General features: G+C 49.0%; 1 protein-coding gene across 9 annotated transcripts in view; it reads left to right on the top strand.

Annotated features, from left to right (window-relative positions):
• Positions 1 to 5,184: 5,184 nt before the first annotated feature.
• Positions 5,185 to 27,997, top strand: part of GRHL3 (grainyhead like transcription factor 3) — a 35,853-nt gene continuing 13,040 nt past the window's right edge. For 2 of the 9 annotated variants that reach the window (XM_082467537.1, XM_082467533.1), the window contains exons 1-8: positions 5,186 to 6,165; positions 17,776 to 17,962; positions 20,698 to 20,759; positions 22,739 to 23,084; positions 23,342 to 23,415; positions 23,875 to 24,028; positions 24,234 to 24,345; positions 25,755 to 25,849. In XM_082467537.1, the coding sequence (XP_082323663.1) occupies positions 6,149 to 6,165; positions 17,776 to 17,962; positions 20,698 to 20,759; positions 22,739 to 23,084; positions 23,342 to 23,415; positions 23,875 to 24,028; positions 24,234 to 24,345; positions 25,755 to 25,849 (1,047 nt within the window). In that variant the 5' untranslated portion in view covers positions 5,186 to 6,148. The other 7 variants (XR_014265339.1, XR_014265340.1, XM_082467536.1 and 4 more) reach the window with 6 other exon arrangements.

Below are 27,997 nucleotides of genomic sequence, written 5' to 3'. Positions count from 1 at the left end.
TCTAAAGTACAGAGTGTAAAAGGGCCTGGAGGCTGCCCACTCCTCGTCCTGACTCTTCATGAGCACAACTTCCAGGTCCTTCCATGCCTTCAAATCAGGGCTATATTCTCTATGTCTGGTGTGTGGCCTATCCCTCCACTTAAGTCCAGGGACAGGGTAGAGAAGAATATTAGGATGAAACAGAACTTTAGGTGAACATCCAGGATGGTACTTACGGGACCCACAGGATCCATAATGGTGTCTATGGTAACGCTTTATCCCAAATTTGAGGTTCCAATCCAAACTCCTTTGCTTAAATAGGGGTGCTTTCTCTGAACCTCAGTTTATGTATCAAATGGGGCCAGTAATACATTCTGCCCCCACCTCTCTGTGGCCTTATCAGAGGAGATAAAGCATAGGAAAACACCTTGTAAACGGAAAAGAGCTTTACACGTAGAAGGGGCTGTTTCTAAGGGAGGTTGAGTGCTGAGTGCTGTGAGCTAAGCTGTGTATTGAGGCTAGAAATGGGTGGTGGCTGGGGACCCCTTCCTAAGCTGGGTGTTCACCTGTAATACCAGCTACCTACTCCTTGCCACTGGCTCTACATTGAGATCTCATTTAATCCTCAGGTCAGCCCCACTGAGGGATGATGGGGACACTGAAATTTACAGAATTGAGTCACTGGCCCAAAGGTATAGGCTAATAAAAGGGAGGGCAGGGATTCAAACTTTGGAGGTCTTCCCTGTGGGGTGGGGGTAGAAGGCCACACAGCTGATTTGCCCAGAATGTCACTGATCTTGTGTAAATTATACACATTCACTCATTTTTCATTTATTCAACAAATATTTATTGAACGCTTGTTGAGACCTGGGACAGGTGCCATGTGAGATTTATTTTTCCTTGTAGAGTTTCTGCAGTCCAGAAGCTAACAAATCCTTCCCATCTTGCAAGTGTTATCAACCGACCTATCTTTCTTCCCTCCGTCCCTCTTTCCTTCCTTCCTTCCATCCGTCCATCCATCCATCCATACTAGGCTTTGTTCTAAAAAGGAACTCAGGAGGCTGACTGTTTCCATGGCTTTGGGGTCAGGTAGAGGTTGCTTTGATCCTACCTCTGTTACTAAGTAGATAGCCAAGTGACCTTAGATGAGTTACCTCACCTCTCTGATTCTGTTCCTCTTCGGTAAGATGGGGATAATTATGACCACTACTCCATAGGACTCAAGAGAATTACATGATATGCAATAAAGCTCTGGGACTGTGCCTGGCACGTACTAAGGACACTGGGTTATCTCCTATAACCCTCACAGTGATCATTTCACTGAGGAGGAAACGTGGGTAATGAGGAGGTGAAGTTGCTTGTCCAAGGTCTCGGGCAGTTGACTCCAGAGTTACTCCTTCAGTAACCTGGCCAGTCTCCAGGAGTTTGCCAATCTCTGTCTGGGATGAATTATGTGATCCCATAATGCAGGGAGGAGTGAGATAAAGCATCTAAAGACAGTATCATAGAGTAAGTGCTCAGTAAATGATAATAATTCTAATTAAGATCCGATCTGATTCCTGAGCTCACTGCCTAGAGCCTGCAGGTTGGACAGCCCCCCAATCTCTATCCATGGACCTCACAGGGAAGCTCTGGGCAAGGACTGAGTTTTTACTATCTTTATCTCCATCTTTACTCCAGGAAGAATAGGGACAGGATGACCATTTAGTCAAAGGGCATTTATTTTGGTTTAATGACATTTACACTGGGGCTTTGTTTAGAATTTCTAATTACAAAAGCACCATCAATGCAGAAAATTTGGTGGGAGAGGGGAGATAGGGAAACAATTAAAATCCTGTCATTTCGGCACCCACAGAGAAGCACTGTTGACATTTGGGTATTTGTCCGTTCTATATTTTTATATAGGCCAACAAATTTTCATTAAGTTTGGGATAATCATGAAGTGTTTTTTCTTTTTTATAAATTTATTTATTTATTTATTTTTGGCTGCGTTGGGTCTTCGTTGCTGCGTGCGGGCTTTTCTCTAGTTGTGGCGAGCAGCGACTACTCTTCGTAGCAGTGCGTGGGCTTCTCATTGCACTGGCTTCTCTTGTGGGGCCTGGGCTCTAGGTGTGCAGGCTTCAGCAGCTGTGGCTTGTGGGCTCTAGAGCGCAGGTTCAGTAGCTCTGGCGCATGGGCTTAGTTGCTCCGCGGCATGTGGGATCTTCCCAGACCAGGGCTCGAACCCGCATCCCCTGCATTGGCAGGCGGATTCTCAACCACTGCGCCACCAGGGAAGCCCAACCATGAAGTTTTAATGTGTTAGAAAAGGAAGGGCTGTTAGCAGGACCATCATGCCCAATAGTGCAGGTCTCCTGCTGTAAACAGCCCTGTGACTGTGCAGTGCACAACCTTCACAGATGTACAAAGCAGCCCTGGCTCTCAGCACTCACTTAACTCATGGTCCTAACCTTTACTCCTCCCCAACATGCCAAGAATGTCACACTCTTTTGGAACAGTGGCTCACGGGCAGTCATGACCCTGGAAAGCAGAGGGAGGAATGAAGGACTTTGCCATCCTCCAGGGGGGCAGAGTACGATGTCTGGAGGTGGAATATTTCTTTTACAGAAGTAATCTAGAAAAGAAAACCTAGGTGACAGTATGTACCTCTGCCCTTACAGTGATTCACTCATCTTGTCTTATAGAGAGGGAAACCAAGGCTCTGAGAAAAGAGATTTACCCAGTCACACAAGCTGGCAAGCAGCCAGTGGTTGGGCAGAACTTGAACCCAGGATAATTCCTAACTTAGTCTAGTTCTACAAGAGTGGAGGTAGAAAGATGTGGGTTCAAATCTCAACTCTTTCACTTAATTAGCTTTTGCCTTTTTCCAAATCATTTAACCCCTCTGAGTCTCAGTCTCTCTGCCTGTGAAGTGAGGTAACAGCTTCCTCACTGGGTTTAAATGTGAATTAAATGAGGGAAAAAAAGCTTTCCTAACAATTACTGAGTGCTCTGTGCCAGGCGCTGCACAAGGCACTTCACATACATCATCTCATTTAACTCTCACAATAAGCCTATGAGGGGGATACTATTTTTATAACCATTTACAGGTGAGGAAACAGGCTCAGAAAGCTTAAGTCACTTGCCCAACATCACACAGCCAGTAAGTGGTTGGGCTGGGATTTCAACCCAGGTCTGCCAGTCTCAGAGCAATGCTATCGGATGACAGGTAACTCTTAGCACTGTGTTTGCAAAATACAAACATGAAATAAATAGCAGCCATCATTATTTACTATTATTGTGAATATAATTATTATGTCACATATGATTGGATAGTCTCTGTTTTCAATCTCCTCTGCCAAGAAACCAAGAACTGGGCCAATCTGAGAAGGGGAAGAGATGGCAGCCCAGCCAAGCCCTGGCCACGCCCATGCTACAGAGAAGAAGGAGGGGGGCAAGAGCGGGAGCAAAGCCTGGGTAGTGTCTAAAACCTTGGCGGCTTTCAACGAAGGCCTACAACAGGCAGTACCTCCATATTGGGAGGCTTAGCTCCTGCTGGAGGGGTCTGGTGACCTTATAAACTGGCTCATGGTACCCTGCCTACCTATCCCAGACCACTAGTCCCTCCATCTCATCCAGGGTGCCTTCTGGAGCCTTCCATGTGTGGAGACATAGAAACTCTCTGCCCCATGATTTGGGCCTCTGCTGATCTCTGCAGATGGGTGCGGGTGATTAAAGACGCAAGATCCAGAGGTAGAGGGAAAGGACCCATTTTAAAGAGCCCAGCGAGCACAGACACGCTGCCTGGAATCCCAGCCTCCACCTGAGCCCAGCCAGCATGAGTCACCCCCACGGCCCTTTACCTGTGAGTTGCAACACAGCTGACAGAAACTCCACAGCCATTCAGGAGGTGGGCGGACAGGTACACAGACAAGTGTGCCATCCTTTGGGCTACAGTAAGCTTTGCAGTTACAACTGGCACCAAATGGCCCTCCTGCCACCAATAACCCCTGTCGAGTGCTTGGGTACCCAGGCTCTGCTGTCACATCAGATCCCAGCTCTAGCTCGACCACTCCCAGGCCCTGCAGCTTAAGTAACTTATTTAATCATTTCGTACCTCAGTTTCCTCATCTCTAAAACAAGCATAACAGAAGTGCCCATCGCATAGGGTGGTTGTAAGGATTAGATGAGACAATGTACGCAAAGGCTTAGCACAATGCCTGACGCACACGGTACACTGAGTGCCCACCACGTGCCAGACACTGTGGAAGGCGCTGAAGATACAACAGTGAACAAGACAGACAAGGTCTCTGCTCTTATGGAGTTCACACTCTAGAAGAAGGGGAGAAAGACGATAAACAATTAGAAACATGTCCAAAAGTCATAAGGGATTTGCAGAGAACCAAAATTAAGTGGTGGGATACAGTGACTGAATGTCTACTTTAACAAGGGTGGCAGGAGAGGCCTGCTCTGAGGACGTGGCTGCATTAGCAATTATTATTATTATTTACTATTATTTGTCAGGACCCCCTTGGCTATCCCCAACACAGCCTCCAGTGAGAAACCAACCTCTGACAGTTCTCAAACCCGGTACCCCCTTTCCATAGGCCTGACTGCACCCCAAGGGGGCTCCTCTGGATCCTTACTTTACCTTGAAAACCTCCATCAAATTGGCAGGAGTAGCTGAAACCCCGCCTTTCCCTGAGAGAGGAAGAAGTGGGCCAAGGTGAGGCTCCCAGGAACACAGAGCAAAGAGATAATTTGCCAAAAGGGGGGTGGGGGGTGGGGGGAGAACAGAAAGAGAGAGAGGAGAAACAAAAGATACCAAGATTGGCTTAGATTCAATTTCAAATTAATCCTGGTGGAAGCTCTAAAAAAAAGCTCTAGCATTCTCCTGTTTGTGTTTGTGGATCTTCTGGGTTTACCAACCTTGTTTTTTACAGGAGACAGCTCATGGCAATTATTCCACAATTACTTAGTCTAACGGGCATCTGATTTCTCCTGCGTTTCCAACACAGAACGAAGCACTTATTAGAGTTTGTGAAATGACTGGCGAGCTAAGGCTTTGGAGGTGACCGACTTCGACTTTTCCATCCCTTCTGTGCTGGCCGGAGGTATGTGGTTTGCTCACCCCTCATTCAGATCTGTATCACACCAAATAACAGGCTGCCTCCCACCCTACTGCCCCACCCCCCTGCCACCAACACACACCCCCCCAGACTATAAACTCCTCTAAGAGCAGTGACCCTGTCTTTTTGGCCTCTGTCACCTCAGAACCCAGAGTAGGGCCTGGCACACCACAGGTGCTCAATAAATGTCTGCTGAATTGTGGCCACTGACTTCAGCTCAAAGGGAAAGCCAAATTTGCAGTGGGATGACTGAAGATTCAGATCTGGGCTCTGACACTCACTAGCTCATGCCCTTGGGCAAGTCACGTTACCTCTCTGGCTTCCATTTCCTCACCTGTGAAGTGCGTGTATTGGGGAGGAAGAGAGCGTGATAATAACAGCTACCACAGTGGGTCACTGTGAAAGTCAAAAGAAATCACCCGAATAACTGTAGAAGACTATTCAGAAATAAGATGTCGTTATCTTAAAGGGAAGCTCTAGGAAAAAGAAAGGGAACTTCTACAGAGACCCACAGGGGAAGATCTGCTCGCTCCTTTGAGAATTCCCCGGTGGCTGTGAAGTAGCTGATGCTGGGTAGCGGAGGGGCCCAAGGAACTAGCGGGGGTGGGGGGATGTTCCGGGCCATCCACAACACTAACTAGAAAGAGGAATCGAGATTTCCTGCAGCCAAGTATCTGTTTGTCCCTGTACTTTTCCTCTGGCTATCTTCTCTCCAACATTTTTTTCTCCTCCCTCCTCCTTAATCTCCACCCCCCACCCCCTCACCAAGGAAGGAATTGGCCAGCTCCACCCATGGCCCCGCCCCCAGCTCGGCAGGCCAAGAGTTAACAGCTGCACCTGTTGAGGTATACCTGCTGTCGCCGGCACCTGTACCTGTAGCCAATCAGCGCCAGAGCTGCCAGGAACCTACCTGTCAGCAGAATCCCGACACTGAAACCTCAACATAAATCAAACACTTCCCTGGGCAGGGAATGTCTGTGTCAGGCAAGAATTAGAGACGAGCGGTCAGCAGAGCCTCGGTGCCCGGTGCCGATCCATCCGTCAAGCCTGGGAGCAGGAAGATGTCGAATGAACTTGAGTGAGTAAACACCGGTGGATGCCTGGCGCGCTGTGAGCATGGAGGCTGGATGGGGTTTCTAGAAGGGGAAAGAGCAGGGAGGCTGGCGCCAAGATTCACAGAGCAATTTGTAAGGGCAAATGAATGGGCTGACGATCTCATCTTGGCGTGCTGAGGCAAGCCCCGTCTCAAGCTAGAGCTGAGTGTTTCCCTGGGAAAATAATTTTTTTTCCCCTTTCTCTCTCTGCTGAGCAGTTTCGAGCCAGGTAGGGAAACACAGGACTGAAACTGTGAAGGCTTTCAGCACCACTTTCTGATACTGTGAAGGGGGCCTTGGAAATCAGAGACAGCTCCAATCCCATCTAGGGTTTCTATCTTCTTGCCAAAAGGAACTTCTTTGAGGTGGTTCTAAGAACTGTCTTAGGCAGAGAGTTGGGTTTCTCTAAAGGGACTTGTTTGTTGGGTTGGAACAGTCCCAAGTGGGAAGGTGAAGTTGCTGGTTAAACATGTGCACTCTTTAGTCAGCTTGACCTAGGTTCAAATCCAGGCTCCATTCCTCATGGGCTGTGAGATCTTGATTTGGGCAAGTCATTCAACTGACCTGCGCTTCATTTTCCTCATCTAGAAAATGGGTACAAGAATGTTTTGTAGGATTCTTGAGAGAATTAAGTGTGATAAAGGCTGTAAAATGCTTAGCACAGAGCCAAAGTCTGAAGATGCATTCAATAAAATGTGGTTGATTTCACTCAGAGGCGGTTCTAAGGCTGAGGAGGCTGAGATGTGGTTTTCAGTGAGGTCATCTCTATTGCCTGACAGGACACAGGTGCCTTCCTGCCCATATCTGGGATTTAGAATCCCCGCTGGCTGATGATGACTTTCACCATGGACCCCTGGCTTGGGGTCCAGACCTCAGAGAAGGTGGGATGAGGCTGGGATTCTGGGCTGCTGTAGCCTGGGTTTGGGAAGCTGGCAGAAGCCAGGCTTCTAAAATACAGACTATCCTCTTCCTGCCACCCTCAGAGGTGAGTAGGCAGAGTCAAGGATTGAACAATCTTTTTTTCTAGCTACTCCTTAATAGACTGTTTTAAGAACTTGAAGACCTGAGAGTAGAGCAGTTGGTGGGTCCTGACTGCAGACAAGTTTCCATGATACCAGTCAGCTCTTGGATTCTCTGGGGTTAGCTAACTATGTTCATGGTACAATAACTGGGCATCGAATTTCTCTTGAATGGGCTCCCTGGGGCTGATAACGTGTTAACAACTAGGATAAGAACAGGGGCAGTGGAGCCAACACCTGGGTTCAAGTTCCAGCTGCCACTAATTAGCTGTGTGACCTTGGCAAAGTCACTTCACCTGTCTGAATGTCAATTTCCTCATCTGTAAATTGTGGCCATATTGGGACCCCCTTAATGGAGCTGTTGGGGTATCCAGTAACTTTAGACAAGCAATTGACTTAAAGGCTGGTAAGGAGCAATCTAAAATAGCCTTGTTACTTCATACAGAAATAACCAATCAGTGAGTATTTCTGAACCTCTTGCTTTGTATTTTTCCATACTTTGAAAACAAAAAACATCTTCTGATGTGTCTCCATCCCAGTCAGATCTGTTGGTTGAAACAGCAGAGGCTGCGGACAGAAATGTATTCATTGGTGCCCCTTAGGGGGTAAATGTCCTGAAGCTGGGTTACTTGAACAAAAAGGTTTCCTGCATTTCTCCTCCTTAATGATTTGAGTTTGAAGTCAGAACTCCTGACAGTAGAGGATTCTCCGGTTGGGGTGGGGTGAGGGGAACCTGTGCCTGCTGTGTAATTGCTGGCAGACTCTGAAGTCACCACTAAAGATTACAATGACAGCGTCTCAGTGCCTGGGGGCTCAAGTGCCTTTACTGATAAGGGGGGTTGAGGGGTGGAATCCGCTGCTTGGCTTGCAAGTTTTGAGCTCCTGCTGCTGCTGCATTGCCCCCGCCGTGTAGAGTTAAGAGGACTGGTCCTAGCATCCATTCTGATCCCGACAGAATGACCACCTCTTGCTGGGCCTCGGTGTAGTAGGAAAAGCCGGACTTGCACATGACTCTAAATTCTGCCACTTAGCAACTTCAGGATCCCGGTGAATCTGCTTCTCCTCCCTGACCCTCAGTTTCCTCCTCTGTCCAATAAGGACTATAAACACCCACCTGGTCAGGGAAACAGTGAGCTCCCGTATGCAGGCCAGCCGGCCCGGAGGAGAAGCTCCATACACGTGAGCCCTATTACTAGGCCACTTCAAAGGCCGGCGCTTGAAGAGCATGGAGGCCAAGGTGGTGGAGTTAAAAGCCAGCTCGAGGCAGCTGGCGGGTGGAGCGCCCGGGACTTTTATGTGGTCGGGCTGGGAGCATCTGCCAGCCTCCAGGACTCCGCAAACCTCCGGTGCCTCCATCCCGCTGTTCTCGGCGCCTCGGGGGCTAGAGCCGGTCGCAAGGGATCCTGGGGCGGCGAGGGCGCAGGAAGTCGCTGCCGGACGCCCACTTCTCGCGGGAAAAGAGCTTCCAGAGCGGGCGACGGGCCCCAGGCCGGCCGCCATGTTTGGAGTCTCATCTTTAGAGTGCGCGAGGGCTTGCTGGGTGCCCGGCCGGCCCGCGCTGTCCCGTCCAGCCCGTCGAGGATGTGAGGGAATTAAGATTAAGTGATCAGCACGTAGTAGATCTATCGAATGGAGGAGAGAGAGGGAAGTGAGCGAGGCGCGCCAGGATCCCCCTCTGCAGCCCCGCTCGGGCCGCAGTCTGGGCCCCCAGCCGCCGTCTGGAATCCTCTTCCTCCCCGAAATCTTGGAGAGCCGAAGCGGAGGGTGGGAGGGGGACCCGACCCATCCACCGCTCCACCCAAGCTCCGGGAGCGCTGAGCTGCAGACTGCCTGCAGCGCTGAAAGAGTTAACTAGGAACGCCTCCCGCTGTGGTTTTGTGGTCGAAACCATGATTGCCAGGAGCAAATTTTTGTCGTGCACGAGGTGTGTTATTAAAAGTCGGAGCTACGCTGCTGGTGAATGAAAAGTTAAAAATCCTCGTTAAGGCCGGGCTGTAGAACAGGCGGACTGGACCCACAGTCCGAGAGGCCCCTCGACGACCCAAACGGCGGCGGTCCCTGCCACTCGGCCCGCTACCCTCGCCCAGGAGGCCCGGTCGGTGCCTGGAGCCAAGAGGGTCTTCAGGGCTCCACAAAGAGGAGGAGGAGGGGGAGGAAGGGCCGCAGGGCTGAAAACACAAGTAACATACCCGAAGCGCCCTTCGGTTAAAACAAAAATAACAGCCAAGCCTTTGCTTGAGCGCTGAGTCCACATCGGACACAGTGTCCAGTACTTGATAAATACATCACCTCCTGTAACCCTCCCAGCAATCCACTGAAGGATGGGAGTATAAATATAAGGATGAGGGGATTTCAGCTTGCCCCTGGCAATATCTTCCCAACACCTCGCTGAAGAGCTGAGATCTTACCAGGGGCCAAAAGACATCTCGCTGAAGAGCTGAGATCTTACCAGGGGCCAAAAGGAGGCCCACACCAATGTGCTACCCTGCTTCCTACCAGCACAGATGTTGAAAAAAGACTAGGAGATATGCCAGACTGCTGACAATACTTATTTCTGAGCAGAGGAATGCAGGTGAATTCTAGCCTCTGCTTCTAATTTTTCTGTATGTTCCATATTTTATATATTGTGTTTTACAAATCCGTGTTACTTTTGAAATGAGGCAAGGAAGGAAAGAGTCATTATTTTTAAAAGAGAGAATTGTTGGTTCCCCTAATTAAAGAAAAAACGGTGTTCTCGAAGTGTGGTCCTTGGACCAGCATCCTCAGCATCATTACCCGGGAACTCCTTAGAAATGCAAATTCTCAGCCCCACCCCAGACCTACTGAATCAGAAACTCTGGGGGTGGGGTTCAGCAATATGTGTTTTAACAGGCCCTCCAGGTGATTCTGATGCATGTTCAAATTTAAGAAACATCGGCCTAGAAGACCTGGCAGAGGATTGGAAGGCAGGAGATTCCCAGATCCACCGCTGACCTACAGTGTAGTAGCTGAGTCAGCAGGCCGAGAGCTTTGCTATGGGGTCACACCTGTGTTTGAGCCCAGCTCTGCCATGTACGGACTGGGTGACTTTTGGATGAGCTCCTTAACTCTGTAAGTGAGCTCTCTGAGCTCTGTAAGTGTCAGTTTCTGCATATGTAAAATGGTGATAACACCCACCTCACGGCATGTATGAGAATGAAAAGGCACAAGGCCTGACACATAAAATAACTTAGCTCCTTTCCTTCCCTTGTCTTCTCTCCCCTTTCTGGAACTCAGCTTTTCCATTTGTAAAATGGAGCAAATAATCCTGGCTGGCTGCCCCCTTCTTCTATTCCTTTTGCCTCCTTAAAAAGGTCAGAGCAACTGATCTAGTGAAAGTCTTGAAGGGAAATTCTCTCACAAACGTTTGATGTTATTTCACTGGGCCTTCCTAGGAGGTCAGCAAGAATTGGGAACTTTTGAGGGTGGGGACAGCATGATATTTACCTTTGTGTCCCAGTACCCAGCACAGGGCCTATTCAGCGGAGTGAATGAATGAATGAAAGGATGTGGTGCCCTGGGTCTAGAGGTAGATTGCAACTTCTTTCACATCTCAATTGAACAATAGAGGAAAAAAATAGGAAAATTGGACAGGAAACCAAGAGGAGAATATAGCATGAAAGAAAAATTCCCATCGAGGAAGGAATTTTCAAAGGGGAGAAAGTGAGTTTCTGGTATAATTAGAAAATGGCATATGATTAATTTACATGCAGCTAGAGGCTTTGGCTGGAGCCTGACGGCTCTCAGTTAACTTGCCCACCTGGATCCAGATGATGGAGCTGGCAATGCTTGCCCCTCTTTATCTGGGAGTCTCCAAGCATCAGGTCTCCTTCTGCCACTAGTAGAAGGAGAAAGTGAGGCTGTGAGTTGTCATGCAGTTTTCTGGGGGCTACCCCACAAAGTGAGTATTAGTAGTAATAGTTCACGTTATTATGTGCTGGCATTGTGCTCATCACTTTGCCTCCATTATCCCGTTGCATTTTCCAACAGTAATACTTCACAAAGTTCTCAAGATTAAACAAAACGATGACTAGAAATTGTTGGGCCAGCACCTGGCACTTAGTAAGCCCTCAGTGAACAATAGCTATCATAATAACTCTGTGAGGTTAGTGCTCTCATCTTCCCCCATTTTTTTACGGGTCAGAAAATTGAGGCACAGAGAGGTCAAGTTGCATAAAGTCACACAGCTAGTAATAGCAGAGCTGAAACTGGAACCCAGATCAGCATAGCTCTGGGGCCCACCCTGTAACTATTAGTTCACACTGCCTCATTCAAACTGGAGTCATTATAGAGCCATGCCCTAGGCGCTGCCATTTCCCAGCTGAGGCCCCCAAGTGAGCCCCAGCATGTGATAAGGCACATTTCACAACCTGTGCATCCAGAAACCAGATGGGTCACTGTCAAGCACAACAACCCCGGAGCGCTCCTGTCATGCCCAGGGAACACCTTCCATGGGGATGACTGAAAAATGATTCCTCCATGAGCAGCTGTGGCAGGGCCTCCCTGTGGGTAATTAGTGAATGTGATTGATCACTGCTGATGAGGCTGGGTGGCGCACAACAGAGTTTGACAAGTCATTGGGTGTATCTGGGTGTCAACACCCAGCTCAGGCAGCCCCTGGAACTCTTCCTCCTCAGGCTGGAGGGAAGTGGGGCCCAGATCACTGGATCTGTCCTGTGTCAGGCACCTCCTCTGGTGGGGTTTGAGGCTGCCCCCTTGGTGGTGAGTTTTCTTCCCCCATCTGTAAGATTGAGTCAGAGGCCTTACTTTTCCATCTCTGAATTACTGAAATGCCTTTGAGATAAGGTAGTGATTGAGCTGAGTACTGGACAGGAAGCTAGGAGACTTTTGAGTCCCAATCCTGCTCTGTGCTGTGTGTCCTTAGGCAAGTCACACCTGCTCCCAGAGACTAGATTTCTAGGGAATTCTCTGGCGGTCCAGTGGTTAGGACTCGGCTCTTTCAATGCTGAGGGCCTGTGCTCGATCCCTGGTCGGGGAACTAAGATCCCACAAGCTGCGTGACGCAGCCAAAACAAACAAAACTCCAAAAAAAAAAAAAAAAAGACTTGATTTCTAAAGTCTCTTTGCACCCTAACTGGAACCAAAAAAATCTCAACTAGTGGCTGAGACACATTCACTTACTCTCACTGGGAGTTTTAAGTGGCTCAGCCAGAATGCAGTGAGCATTAGGGTCTGAAAGGACTTGGGATGAAACCCTACTTCACCACTCTAGGCACTTCACCACTCCAGGCTTCTGAGGAGGCAGCCTTGTGAAGGTTCTTGATGATGGAAGACAGAGACCTCTGTTCTAGGCCTGGCACCATGAGATGCCAGCTGGGTGGCCTTAGGCAAACCAGTGGCCTTCTCTGTGGCTCATTCTATCCTGCTATCAAATGGGGATAGTCATACCTTCTCTCCCTACCTTACAGGGGCGTTGCAGGATCAGAGGTGATGACAAATGTATGAGAAGCATGTTGAAAACTATAACATGCTATGCAAATGTGAGGGATTATCAAATCTCAGACTTGAGTTTCCTTCTTAATGGGCTGGCCTTCCTTGAAACAAGGCAACATATGCAAAAAACCTGGCTCACACCTGTCACACAGTAGGCAGACAAGCTCTGGGAGCTGTCCCAGGCTTATGCCTTTGTCTTGCCTTTCACCTGGAAAGTCCAAGATCCTCCCCACCCATCTTCACGCCCCTCTCCCCCTCCACCCCTCTTCTCAGCCAACATCTAGCCATTCCCCAAAGTTTAGGCAGGTCAGAAGTCCTCCTGCTTCTTTTCCTTCATAGCCTTCTTCACCTGATAGTAGCTGTCCATTTGTTTTTGTGGTCATGTCTGTCTTGCCTGCCACTAAAATGCAACCTCTATGACAGTAGGGATCTTGTTGTCTTGCCCGCCTAGGACAAAGCCTGGCACATAGTATAATAAATATTGATAAATATTTATTAAAATGAAGCGTAGATGGTTAGGTGGATGGATGCCACCCAGATTTATTGTTTTTTCCCCTCTCTTCTACATCCCTTCTTGGAAACTAGTGGTTGGTGGAAAAGTGACTAGTCATGGAATTAGATTCCAGGAGTCTGGCTTTGTAACTTCCTCAGCCGGTCCCCTGGAACAGGTCACCTAACGTCTCTTTCCTTTGTCTATTTCCTGGTCTGTAAAGTAGCGATAATAACACGTCATATATGTCGGGAGGCTCCAAGAGATAATGAATGTGAAAGTCAAGGCAAGGGGTTATTACAGTGTCTCTTTTGTTTTTGATGTGGAACCTGGTTCACAAACAGGAGGCTTGGAGAGGATGTTAGTTTAAGAACCTCAGGCAGAGTCTCCGCTTTACTTTCATTTGGGGTTTCTAAGAAGATGATGATCATGATGATGATGACGGTGATGATGCCAATTATTTACTAAGCGATGATTCTCTGGCAGGCTCTGGGCCAAGCACATTTCTTATGTTAATGTACTTAATTCTCCCAACAACCCATGAGATTATCCCCACTCTAAAGTAGCCAGCCCTGGTAACTCCATCACGTGACTGTGCTCTAATTTTCTTCACAGCACTAATCACTAACTAAAATTAACTCATTTATCTACTTGTTTACGGTCAGTCTTCCCCAATTAGATTGCAAATCCCAAAGGGAGAAGAGCCTTATCTGTCTTGTTCTTGGCTGATTCCCCAGTGCCCAGAAGAGTCCCTGACTGGCACAGAGAAGATGCTCAATAGACCCATTTAACAGATAAGGAAATAGGCTTGGAGGGGCTAAGTACCTTACCCAAGGACACACAGTTACTCGGGTCTGTCAGGCTATGACCCTGTTGCTCCTTCCTCCCATGGTGCTACAGATTCTTCTGTGCTGCGGCCTGGTGGAGACCTGATGGCTAGAAGGCTGCCCAGAGCCACTTCCTCTCCCTATACCCTCCTCCCCGGTTCCCCTTTCACCTTCTGATGGCTGAGGAGTTTGGCCTTGGACAGGGACACCAACAGAGAGTTTGTGGAGGCCCTCGGGGAAGGTGACCGCATAGGTTGCAGTCAGCTGGTTTCCCCTCTTTGTTCTGGCTCTGTCTCCCATTAGTAGGGCTCACTCCTTCCTGGAACACTTTTCACATCCTCACCCACTGGGCCCTCAACTCTCAATTCTAATCTTTAAGAGAACAGGGAGGCAAAAGTTTTTGGATCAGTATTTGGCACTGAGTCAATGCTAACTAACCTTATCCATAGCCAAGACTTTCTAGAAGCCAAATGCCTAGTCTTGGAACGTGACACTGATTGGTAGCATACTTGGGAACCAGGACTCTAGAGCTCCCAGCGCCTGGCCAGAAACTCTTCCACTCATCACGCTTCCCCACTTAGTCCCTCTTGACTTGTGTGGGTGGCAAATCCCTTTCTGTCTTGCAGTGGAGGATTGGTTCAGTTTATTCCAGGGGAGGGGAATTGCCAGAATAAAAGAGGCATTTAAAAGGAGACTAGCATGGGGTTAGGAGCTGCATCTTGGAGTCCAACAAGTCCAGGTTCAAGGTGAGCCTCTGCCACTTACTAGCTGAGTGACCTTGAGCAGGTAATATCACCTGAGTCTCAACTTCCCCTAAACCTATTGTGCAGAGTAGATATGATGATGCAGAATAATAGGTGGAACAGTGTCTGCCTATGGTAAATTCCTGAGGTATGGTAACTGCTGTGTATCAAGGAATCAGACTTTGGGATCCCAACAGGATGGATTGGAGACCACTGTAGACCAGAAGAACCCCCCAAATGAACAGCAAACATTGCCTGTCCTTTCGTTTCTGATGTGACTTTATCATTGTCTTCTAAAAATTAACTTTTGAATAGGGTAAGATAACTGATAGCTCATCAAAGCTGATAATGGTCATTCCACCAGAGTCAGCAAATTGGGGCTCCAGGCCCAGATCTGCCAGTGATTTGCAGGGTGACCATGTCTTGTACCACGTTGCAAGCCTTTGATGTCTAGCTCCAAGCTGGACCGAGAGCACAATTTTTTTTTTTTGGCATATTACTCCTTTATTAGAAATTATAAATGAGGAATTATTTCAACACCTGAAGACCAAACTACAGCATAAGATTCCATAGGCTCAAGATTTTTGACATTCTGGAAAGAGTGTTCTGTAAAGTATATCCTTTCCGTGGCATGGCAACATCATTCTTTTTGTATTAAGCGCTTGTTGTGTGCCAGAGACAGTTTTAAGCATTTTTCCTGTGATGTTGCACTCAATCCTCACATCCTACATGGTGGGTGCTTTTATTAGACACATTTTATAAACAAGGAACGGTGCTAAGCGCTGGGATTCCTTGTTGACCCAGAGAGTGGTCCACCAGGCCTTTCCCTGCTTCTCCTATGCCCCCTTGGCTTAGGAGTTCCGTGTAGGCTGGGACTGGGAGGGGTTAGGGGCAACCACCTGGGCTTGCTCTGTGAGTTCCTCTAACCCCAGGCCCAGGAGGCAGCTGGGAGGGGCCTTTTCTCACCTCTCCATCTTAAGGCCCTTGATTTATAGAAGCAGAAACTTGAGGTGTGCCTCCCTCTACATGCCCCTGGAGCAGGAAGGTTTCTGTCATCTCTCTTTCCTGTGTGACAGCTCCCTCTCCCTCCCTTTCAGAGCCCAATACCCCACACCCTGGCGCTCAGTGAGATGGGAGACACTGCCCTGGAAGAAGCCCCTGGTTGAGTGCCACTCCCGGCCTGTCTGGCTGTGGCCTGTCTGCTGTTCCCTCTGTGTCTGAGAATGCAGGCTTGAGCCGCGGGGCAGCGGGAGGGCACTTCCTGTGGTGTGATTTGTGACGGTCCTTGCCCACCCACCAGTCTGCCACAGTGCCTGCGATTCCACAACTAGAGCATTTCTCTGTTGTGGTAGGGATTGCCCTCTTGCACTATGGTAAAGCTGTATGGCTTAGTGGAAAATGTGTGGCTTTGGTACTAGACAAGCCTGGGTTTAAATCCTGGTTGTGTCATGGACTAGTTGGGTGATTTGGGGGCATTTTCTTATCTCCTCCGAGTCTTGGGTCTCTCCATCTGTGAACTGCAGCACATGATCCTTACCTCTTAAGTTCTTGTAAGGAGCAGAGCTGATGAGTGGAAAGTGTTCATATATAGTGTAGTAAACGGCAGCTGGCATTACTCCTATGTCTCTAGCATTAGAGAATCTATGAGACTCACCTAGAAAGGGGGGCACCGGGGCACCAGGACACCAGTCTCAGGAGTTCTCTTTTCTCAGCCTGGCTGTCCCCAGCTTCTCACCTACCAGTATCCTTCACACATTCTTTGCTCTAAAGTGAACATAAGCAGGACTTTCCCACCTCTATGCCCTTGCTCATGATTAAGAGCATGTTCTACACCAGTGATTCACAAAGCGTGGTCCCCAAACCACCAGCATCAGCATTACCAGGGAACTTAGGGGTGGGGCCTGGAAATCTGTGTTTTAACAAGCCTTCCGTGTCATTCTGAGGCAGCGAAAGTTTGAGAACACTATTCTATATTACAGCATCATCCTGCTCAAGCTTGAATCCCCTCTGGGCCACTCACTAACCCACTAACTGGGACCTTGGGCAACTCCCTTAACTTCTCGGAGCTTCAGTTTCCTCATGTACAAAATAGGAAAAATAATACTACATGCCTCACAGTGTTGTGGTGAGAATTAAATGAGATAATCCATGAAAAGTGCTTAGCTCAGTGCCTAAAACATGGTCAGTGTTCAATAAAGATTAGACATTATTTTTATCATCATCATCATTAATCTGTATTATGTTCCTATTCCTGGGACACTCGCCCTACATATCTGAGTGATATAATCCCCCGTGCGGAGTGTCCCCAACTAAAATGTCTGCCTCCTCCAAAGAGTCTTTCCTGATCTCTTACCTTTAAGCCTGTGTGGCTTGTATTTGTCCAAGTTCTCAGCGCGGTGCCCAGGTTCTGCCTGCCTAGGGGTGCCCTGCAGCATTCCACTCCAGTTCCTGGCATCTGAGCAGCTGCTTGGGTGCTCTACAATAAATGTTGGTCTGAAATGCCATTTCCCAAGACCAGGTTCTGCCTGTGGGCTTCCTTGCTCGGGCTCTTTCTGTCCCTCACCACACTCTCTAAGTTGAAATGATCTCCAGCCTTCTGTGTCTTTCTCGGTCTTGAGGAGAATTTCATCTGAAGAACTCATGCTGAGTTACCTGGAAATTTTATTCTCTGCAGCTTGTCATTGTTACTTCCCATCCTTGTTACACTAATTCCCCTTGAGTAAGTATCTACCATGGAAGCATTTTATTGAATCTTCTCTGAAGGCTTGCAAGGTTGGGATTACAGTCTTCATGTTGTAGACGAGGGAACTGAGGCCCCAGGTCTATGGCTTCTACGTGGTAACATTTGGTGGTGACCCAAAGCATCTGGCTCCAGAGTGTGGATACATTCTACTGCTCCATCTGCCCAGTGATGACAGAAGAAGCAGTTTCAAGTGTTCAAGGCTGGTAACTCTCTGAATTCCTGGGTGTTGCTCTGAGGCTGACCATTCACGGAACTTCTGCTGGGACAGCCTAAATTTGACCTTCCCTACTTGCCTTTCAGTTTCAGATCCGTACGGCTGCTAAAGAACGACCCAGTTAACTTCCAGAAATTCCCCTACACTAACGAGGATGAGGCCTGGAAGACCTACCTTGAAAATCCCTTGACGGCGGCCACGAAGGCCATGATGAGAGTCAATGGAGACGATGAGAGCGTTGCGGCCCTGAGCTTCCTCTACGATTACTACATGGTACGTTCACCACCTCTGGGCATGCCCCCCTCTAACGGACTGTGTGTCTTCGCTTTCAGGCCTCATGGCTCACTAGCCCACCATGACCACCCCTAACCCCTCACCATGTTCTTTCACACCTCTGGGCCTTTGCACATGCTGTTCCCTCTGCCTGGTACCCTCCCCTTTCCCCTAGCTAAACCGTGCTCTCAGCTTTGGGCCTCAGCTTCAATGTCAGCTCATTCCACCAGAGGCGAGGAAGGCTTTCCGGGGTCTCCCATTCTGTGCCTCCTCTGGGCACCCTCAGCAACCACCATCCTTTTCCTTGAAGCTCTCCTTAGAAACTTGCTGTTTGTGCATTTATTCCTCCATCTCCCCCATGACACTGAGCTCCTGGAGGGCAGGAATCATGTCATGATCATTACTGAGCCCCTAGCACCCCATACTGCCTGCCACACAGTGCTCAATACGTATTGATTGAATGGATCAAGGCCTTGGCCTTACACACCACAGCAATACCCCCAACCTACCATCTTCTTTCTGCCCCTGTACCTTAGGTCATCCCAGTTGCCCTGTCATCCCCCCCTGCCTATTCTAACCCCACCACCTAGAACATGCCTTTTCCTCTTGAATCCATTCCCTTCTTTCAGGACCCTTCCCAAGGCCCACCTTCTCTTGGAAGCCATGCTGCCACATCACCTCTCCCTCTCCTGAGTGTCTCACTATCGTTCATACCCTCGCTGCCATTATATGCATTGTAATACCTCCTGACAGACCATCTTTTATTGTTCTCTAATTGTTTCCTGGGCCTTGGCCTTGACTCTGGGAGACTGTCAGTTCCTGAGAACAAGAATTAGGCACTCTCATATATGATAAGTGTGCTTAAAGCTGTCAGTAACCACAAGTACATTACACACGACATCACCCCTCTTCCAGTGCCTGTGCCAGACATTGCTAATGGATTACAAACTGTATTCTCACTGAGGGTATATGAGGACACAAAATCTTTTTCAACCTAGTAGTCCAGGCAGCCACTACCCATCTGTCTGAATTGTCATATGACAGCAAACTTTCTTGCTCTTCCTAGGCTGGGTTATTTCTCCAAGAGACTTTCCCAGATCTGAGGCTGGGGGACATGAATAGCTAAATATTGTGATAACTGAATCTGAACTTGAAGATTTAAAGCCACCTTGTAAATAAGCCCTCAAATTCACAGGCCCAAGAAGTAGTTTACCTATTCTGCTACACAAAGGAAGGTAAACTCTCTGTAAATTCAGAGGCCAAGGGGGGAAGTGGCCTCAGATATGAGAAAGCCCCAAATTATCTCTCTGGCTTTGGTTCTCATCCTGGAGTGGTATGGTTACCCTACCTTACCTTCTCCCCAGCAGACTGATAACATCCTCATAGCATTTGATGGAAAAGAAATTGGAACTAACTGCCTCAGCCTGGCGACATGGTAGGAGCCAGAATTCTAGGTCTGAGCTTAAACTCCAGCCTGGGATATATAGCTTGAGGTTGGGCCGTAAAATAAAATCTAGCATCATCTCCCCTGGGCAAGAGGCCGTTCCCAGGGCCAGAGTGGTGGGGACAGGCTCTGAAGGGGACGCTTGCAGTGGTTTATTGCAATATAGTGTTCCAGTGAGATACACCTGCCCCCCTCTTCCCATCCCAGAGCATGTTAGATTCAGAGCAGCACTATGTATAGTAAAGACATGATCTAATGGTGTGGAAAGAGCACCAAGTTGGGAGTTCGAGACCTGTTCCTACCACAAGCTGGCAATGTGGCTTTGGGCAATATAGTCCTAGAGGTGACCACTTACCATTTCTTACTGAATGCTGGGCACTGTGCCAGGCACCTTTCCTCATGCTCTTCCACGGGGTGAGACTAAGAACCCAGGCGTTGGAGTCACTAGGCTGGGTCGGAGACCTTGTTCTGGCTTTATTAGCCTTAGGGAGAAATGACCTGGATGCTCTAAGATACAATATTATGACCATAATCATGAAAGGTAACATTTACATAGTCCCCTCCATGTGTCAGGTGCCGGTCTAAACACTCACAACAGTCCCAGGGGTTGGTATCACTATTATTAGTCCTGTTTTACAAATGAGGACAACGAGGTGCAGAAAGGTTAAGGGACTTGCGCAAGATCACACAGCCAACACGTGGCAGATCTAGGAACTAAACCCAAGAGGTCCACACTCCTAACACTAAGATGGCGGAGCCTCTCTTGGCTTCAGTTTCCTCATCCATATAATGGGGATAACATTAGTAGACATCATAGAGTAGGGATTAAATTAGAGGACACAGAGAAGGCACATAGCACAGGGTCCAGTGCATAGGAAGTACTCCATTAAAAAACAGTAAACATTATTTTTATTAATAAATCTTCGCAATCCCCTTGAAGTAGAGTTCATGATCCCGCACTTGACATATGAAGAAACTGAATCTCAGAAAAGCACAGTCATTTATCCAGAGTCACACAGCACTTTTAAGTGGTAAAGCTAGAACTTAAGCTAGGCCTGCTTGACTCCAAATTCCATGATTCCTAACTGCTAATCTTGGGGTACTGCTCCCCACTCTGTAACTTGGGGCTCAGACTAAATGATGGCCTGACAACTTGAAGGACTGGTGGGTTTTCTCCCAGTGACCAAGGTAGCTACCCTGCCTGGCCAAGTCCCCCGGAGGGGGTTGAGGCTCCTAACAGCCAGATCGTACCCAAGAGCCATGCATAAATCCTTCCTTCCTCTCCTCTCAGGGCCCCAAGGAGAAGCGGCTACTGTCCTCCAGCACTGGGGGCCGGAACGACCAAGGAAAGAGGTGAGGCTCGCCGGCGCCACCATCTCTGTCCCTTTGCCCTTCCCCACCCCCACCTCTAGGCCCCTTATCCCCTGGGCACAGGAGGTACAGTCCTTAGGGCCCACCGTACTCTTAGGGGCCCACGAAGGCATTGTAATCTATTTTAAAGTCAGAAGAAAACAATGAATATGATCCAACCTGGGTTATATTTGTATTTATACCAATGCAATTGTAAAAGGTTTTTAAAATATTTTTATGGAGGAAGGGATCTATGAAGGTAAAAGAGACTAGGGCCCACAAAATCATAGTGAGACCTTGCTTGAACACACAGACACACAGACACACAGACACACAGACACACACATCCTAGGTGGCTGCAGGCCATGTGAGCTGGAGTTTACTGAAAACAAACTTCAAAGCCATAGTGGTGGAAAAGCCCTGATGGAAGCTTTTCTGTCCTAGCTCCAAAACCCTCCCTGCAGCCTCAAGGGGAGGGGGCACCTATGTTCCCATATTTCTTTCCCTTGGCTCTCTTGGGCCTCTGCCTGGCATTAGTGCCTCGGGGCACTGATGTTCCTTTTCTTGTAGAAAGCAGCCCAGGCCGTGCTCATGGCCAGATGGGCACTGGAAGGACCCTGCCCCCCTTTCTCCACTTTTCCTTTCCCCGCACTGGGCAGGGCTTCTGCTGGGAAACCTTCTGGTCTCCTCTCTGCCTTCGAGAACATCCAAACTGCTAAGGCAGGCATTGCGACTCTTGCGGCTGGCTCAGGGCCCCTCCACTGCTAGAAACAGTGGGCTTCGGTGCAGGAGACTTTTCTCAAAACTAATTTTTTAAAATGTTGTTAGCTTTTCTGATTATAAAATAATACCTACTTGTTATAAAATATTCAAACTCTGTAGAAATGTATAAAGTAAAAAAGGAAGGAAGGAAGGAAGGGGAGGAGGGAGGAATGAACTGGCGGATTACATAATATATTTGTTCATCTGAAGAAAATTGTTTATAGGTGTATGACAGTTTTAGGGAAATTATGAATAGATAAGTAGAAAATTATAAAATGAAAAAACTCATTAATATCATAATTCCAATAACAACAAAAGTTGTTCTAAGAAAAGTTATAGTAAAATATTTGGCCAGCCAGGAAACAATATTTGTATAATTATAATAATTAAACTATTGTTGTAACTATTTTTAAATTTAGTTTACTTTTTAGAAATAAATTTGGTGTAGTAACAAAATAAATATCCATGCTGGGGCTGGGCATTGAGAAACAGAAGTATGGTGGTGGGAATGGAAGACTGGCACAGTTAAAGGAGAGCACCTGCTGATAATAGAATCATCTTATTATAAGGTCTGTGTGTTCACTCAGTGTCTGATTCTGTGACTCTCTGGGCCTTATGTGTGAAGATAGTCTATCTGGCTCTTTTGACAACCAAGTGAGGACCATATGTAAAAATTCTTTGGATTCTGTAAAATTAAATGCATTAAAGTCACTTATTTTTGCTAAAAAAATAAATAAAGTAAAAAAATAAGTTTCCTGTAATCCTACTTCCCTGCCCCCCTTAATAGTTTGGGGTATATCCTTTCAGACCTTTTTCTCAACGTACATTAACAGTACTCACAAATACCCACTCTTGCCCACACCATGGATGACTCAATACGGTTTTTTTAGTGTGGGGACATTTGACTCTGGATAAGAAATAAATAATTAAACTTTCAGTTTTTTTAATTACCAAGTACTGTAATGGATAAAGCAGACATTTGCCCCCTGAACTCTGAGCCTGTACTTGGTTCCATTCTTGACCCCCTCCTCCCTGCTCATCCCTGTGACACACTGGCTTGCTGCAGTATCTTGTTTCACACATGTTGGTAAGACCTAACATTACATTGGATTAAAGGAGGTCAGTATGTCAGTGTGATGGTCACCCTCCAATCCAGCCAAGGAACCCCCGCCCCTCAGAGAGAAGAGGTGCACCCACTTATCCCTCCTGTCTCTCCTCAGGTACTACCATGGCATGGAATATGAGATGGACCTCACTCCCCTTGAAAGTCCCACGCACCTCATGAAATTCCTGACAGAGAATGTGTCTGGAACCCCAGAGTACCCAGATGTGCTCAAGAAGAATAACCTAATGAGCTTGGAGGGGGCTGCACCCACACCGGGCAAGGCAGCTCTCCTCACCCCAGGCCCCAGCAAGCTGGAAGCTGGCTCTGTGGACGGCTACCTGCTGCCCACCAGTGATGTGTATGATAATGGCTCCCTCAGCTCCTTGTTTGAGAGCATTCATGGGGTGCCTCCCACACAGCGCTGGCAGCCTGACAGCACCTTCAAAGATGACCCACAGGAGGTGAGGGCCCACCCCCATATCCCTCACAGCATCCCTGGGTGTAGTCAAACGTGTACGGATGGAGAGAAGACAGTGAGGCGGTCAGAGCTTTGGAATGCATGGGAGAAAGAGTCCTTGAGCTGAGGCAGGGCTGCCATGTACTGTTGTCCAGGTTGTACACTATTCAACCTTCACAGTTGTATGCAGTGGCCCTGGGCTGAGGTCCCAGCAGAACTGAATGTGGTCATTTATTTTCTCTGGATTGTGTTTCTCTGCAGTCGCTGCTCTTCCCAGATATCCTGAAATCATCCCCGGAACCCCCGTGTCCAGAGGACTATCCCAGCCCCAAGAGGTAAGTCAGCCTCCCTGGACCCTTGGCCACTTGGGCAGTGGGCTGCAGAAAGACCCTACTGTCCCCAGAACAGGCATCGTCAGTGAATGAAAAGAGGGGAGTGAAGGCACATAAAAGAATAGAGTCATTTCTACATCCCTTTCCTGGGCTGTGACAAGGACCTCAGAGCTCAGCACCCTGTTAGAAAACCAGGGTTCTGTTGTCCTAGTCTTCCCTATAACTTTGTCACCCCTCAGGGGTCTCTGGTTTCCACTATTCATTATTCAGGAGGATTGTGGCTCAATAAAGCCATTAAATAGAAACTCTGAAAAAGAGGAAACTGAGTCCCCAGGAAGTAAAGTGATTTACTGAGGTCACATAGTAAGGCCATAGCAGAGCCTCGGGCTTCCTGCCCCACCGCCTTTTGGGATACTCCTGCCTGGGAGCCCAGCCTCACTCTCCTCTCCCTCCTCCCCGCAGTGACTTTGAGTACACCCTGGGCTCCCCTAAAGCCATCCACATCAAATCAGGCGAGTCGCCCATGGCCTACCTCAACAAGGGCCAGTTCTACCCTGTCACCCTGCGGACCCCAGCAGGCGGCAAAGACCTTGCCTTGTCCTCCAGCAAAGTCAAGGTACTTGGGCAGTTGGTGCGGGGGCCGGGTCAGCCCTGCCGGCCAGGGACCCCAGGGAGAGGGTGCTGTTGTGTGACTGCCCATCGCCACGGAGTGGGGGAAACTAAGCCAAAGGGCTGGGCCGCTTGACCCGGGCTCTGGCGAGGGATGAGGCTGCCTGGGCCTCTTCTGAGGCTGGGGGTCACAGTGACTGCTGTGCTTGCAGAGTGTGGTGATGGTGGTCTTCGACAACGAGAAGGGCCCGGTGGAGCAGCTGCGCTTCTGGAAGCACTGGCATTCCCGGCAACCCACCGCCAAGCAGCGGGTCATCGATGTGGGTAAGAGCCCGCCCGAGCCCTCCGTCCCGGTCTCTCTTCCTCTGTCTCACCACAGACACACACACACACACACACACACACACACACACGCACACACACACACCCCCCACTTAGGCCTTGCTTGCTGTGCCCCTTTTTCCCAGCCCCCTCTGACCTCTGCAGGACTTATTTCTGACTCCAGCCGCCTGCCTGGCCCCTGTCTCCAGGTCAAACGCTGTGGGGTTTGCAGGGATTTGCATCTGTTGGCTGGAAGCAATGACCTCTTTTCTGTGTTGCTTTGGGATAAACAGGACCCTGGGGACCCTAGCAGTGTCAGATAAATACACCCCTGGGATGCTGACCTGCTTGTCCCCATCAGGGGGCTTGGCCAATTGAGACACAAATGCATAACAGTGCAGGCAGTGGGTGATTTGGAAGGCTTGAAGCACAGTGCAAGGGCAGTTCTGCCTTGGAAGCCGGAACCTTTGGGCTTTGTCAGAGGGAAGGGGACAGGGGGAAGGCCTTCTGTGTGTGCCACCTTGTCCCAGGCCCCGCGATGAGCGGGAGGCACTGTCCATCCTCAGATCTCCAGGTTCTGGCTCTATCACTCTCTTCCTGGCTGTGTGGCCTGTGTCACCTCCCCTTCCTGGGCCTTGGTTTCTTCCGCTGTCAACTGGAAAAACGGCAGCTGCCCTGCCTGCCTACAGAGCTGTTTCTGCCTTGGAGCCACGTGTACTAGAGAACATAATACAAATAGGGATGATTCAGTGACTTATCTGAGAGGCCAGTTAGTAAAGTGGTTAGGAGCCTGGGTTCAGGAGCCAGACAGAGCCAGGCTCCAGTCCTTACTCTACCTTTTATTAGCTGTGTGACCCTGGGCAAGTGACCAAACTTCTCTGAGCTTTGTTTTCCTCATGTGTAAGCTGAATATTCATAATATTGTTGTGAGGATTAACTGAAGGCTTGCCATATTGTAAGTGTTCAATAAATGACAGTAGTACTATCATTTATTTAATATTACTAGTTCAATACTAGTAGTACTGGTACTACGACTTTTACTATGGCTATTACTACCACTATTACTGCGATTATTACTACTACTACTACTGCTTTGTCTGGGAGATGTCCTAAATCACAATCCCATGAAAAGTATAAGCTCCACCACAAAATCATGAGGGCCCTGGCCTAGTTGGCAAAGTTAAGGAGTCCTCTGGAGTTTGGACAGATCTGCTTCTCAGGCTGGACCTCAGTTTTTCCACCTGTAGCCCAGGGCACAATAACTAATTTCCTCCCTGCATTGAAGCATGGTCCTTGGGGGAGAGGATACAAGTCCCTGCCAAGAACAAGGCCCACCCCCTAAATGACCCCTCCCCATGGGGCCCCCAAATCCCTTCCCTTCTGACTCTCCTTCTGGTCTCCTGTGGTTTCAGCCGACTGCAAAGAAAACTTCAACACCGTGCAACACATCGAGGAGGTGGCCTATAACGCACTGTCCTTTGTGTGGAATGTCAACGAGGAGGCCAAGGTCAGTGCTGGGGGCATGGCCAGAATGGGGCTAGGCTGCCAGGAAGTCCCCATCCTGGGAAAAGGGCTTGCCTCTACCTATGATTGTGGCAGCTGCTCCGATGAGGGCACCAGTGGAGGAGGCAGTATACATAGTGTGAAGAAGCCAGGAACGCTGGGCCCACTTCCCAGCTCTGTGACCTTGGACAGATGTCTTAGCTGAAAATTGGGGTGTAACCATAGCACCAACTGATAGGTTGGCGTGAGGATCAGGTGCGATAAGGAAAAGGTAGAGCACAGCCTGGCACAGAAGCGGTGGCTGTTGTTAATTAATCCAATCCACCTATTTACCAGACAGGAAAACTAAGCCTTGCGCGTGGCCACACAGCAAGCTGCTGCTGACGCCAGGTTTCCTGACTTGTGGGCTAGTGCAGAGAGTTGCAGGAGAAGTGCTTTGGAGTCTGGTAGATGAGGGCTTAAACCCATTACCTCACTTCTTGAGCGCATAGGAAGGGAAGAATAATCTGCCTCTGCCTCCTAGAGTTGTGGTGAAGATCCTACGAGATCACGCACGTCCAAGAGACAGGCACGATGCCAGGCCCATCGGAGAGACCTGAGAAATGGAGCCTCTGGTGATTTTTTTTCACACCAATGATTAAGCCGTTTAGTGCTTGAGACCAGACTTGAACTCACCTGTGCTGCAGTGTCCCTCTGTGTCTTGGTTTTCTGTTTGGACAGGTGGCATCATGGAAAGGGCACTAGTCTGCAAGTTGGGGACTGGGTAACCCTGGGCCTGTCCCTTCACCTACCTGGGCCAGACTTACCCCATCAGACCAAGGTTGGATCCGGCTCTTGGCAAGGGCCTTTCTGGCCTAGAAAAGCTGGGGACCTAATCCCTGTCTCCCTGCCTTGCCTCATGGGGCGGTCCAGGCTGCCTGGAGAAAATGGAGGTGAAGGGGCTCTGAAAACAACAAAGGGAGGCACAAAGGCGAGGGATTATTATTATTCAAACAGACACCAGGGACTGAGGGAGGAGCTGGGGCCTCCAGTTCAGGGAGGGGGGAAATGAGTTTCGTGGGAAGGGAGAGGTGGGTTTCGGTTGGGATTTTCTCACAGCCTCTTAAGCCCCCAGGCTTGGGTCTTTCTCAGGCGTGAGCTGGGTGGGGGCTGCATTAGGGCTGAGCTGGCTGAGGGGGAGGTATGTCTGGCATGCACCTGTGGGCCTGGCCCCCCCCCCAGCCAGGGAAGGAAGGGGGTCTGCTCAGGTACCACACCCCACCCCCACTTGTGCAAGTCAGGGTCATTTCCAAGGGAAATGCCGCAAAGAACAGGGGCCAGCCTGGAGTGGGGTCTGGCCTAGTGTCCCACGGAGGAGTCAGCAGTAAGCAATCGCTAGGTGAGCTTGCCAAGAGATGCCCAACTAAGACTGACCCCAGGCTGCCATCAGCTGCACATAGGCACATGGGTTGAGACTCCAACTGTCCCACTTACAACAACAGTTACAAAATATCCAAGCCCCCTAGATTTTCTACCAGCCTCACAGCCACAAGAGGTAGGTTTAATTGTCCCCATTTTGCAGATAAAGAAACTGAGGCCCGTGAGATTAAAGGACTTATCCAAAGCCACATGGCTTGAGAGGCAGAGGTCTAAGTGGCCCGATGTCCAGGCTCATTCCACCATGCCACCCTGCCCAACTCCCTGTGGAAACGTTAACAAGTCACATCCATGCTCAGAGCCTCAATTTCCTCAGCTGTACAATGGGGGTGACTGGTTCAGCTATGGCTAGAGCTGGTGGTTGCCGCACAAAGGGGCAGTGTCTCACTCTCTGTGGCCCAGGGCCAGCAGGAAAGTGGTCTTCTGGAGCTGGCGGGGAGGGGGATTTGGCCCTTCTCTACCTCCTTGCTCTGAGTTGCAAAGAAATGGGCTCTGGATTTTAAGCTCCTAAAGGACCCTTAGTCTCCCTCCCAGGGCCTTGAGCCTTTGGGCTGCCCTTGGCAATCTAGTGGAAGCTGCATTGTCCACTGATGAAGACCTGAGCTCAAACTCCAGTTCCCTTACACATTCCCTGTGCCGCCTTGGGACAGCTGCCACCCCTCTCTGAGCATCAGTTTCCCCGTCTGTAAAAGAGAGGTGGTGATGTTTGCCTTCCAGGGGCATTGTGAAGTTAAGG

Source organism: Balaenoptera physalus (genome assembly GCF_965194825.1).
Source record: "Balaenoptera physalus genome assembly, chromosome: 1".
Classification (NCBI taxonomy): domain Eukaryota; kingdom Metazoa; phylum Chordata; class Mammalia; order Artiodactyla; family Balaenopteridae; genus Balaenoptera; species Balaenoptera physalus.
This window is presented reverse-complemented; position numbering and strand designations above follow the sequence as displayed.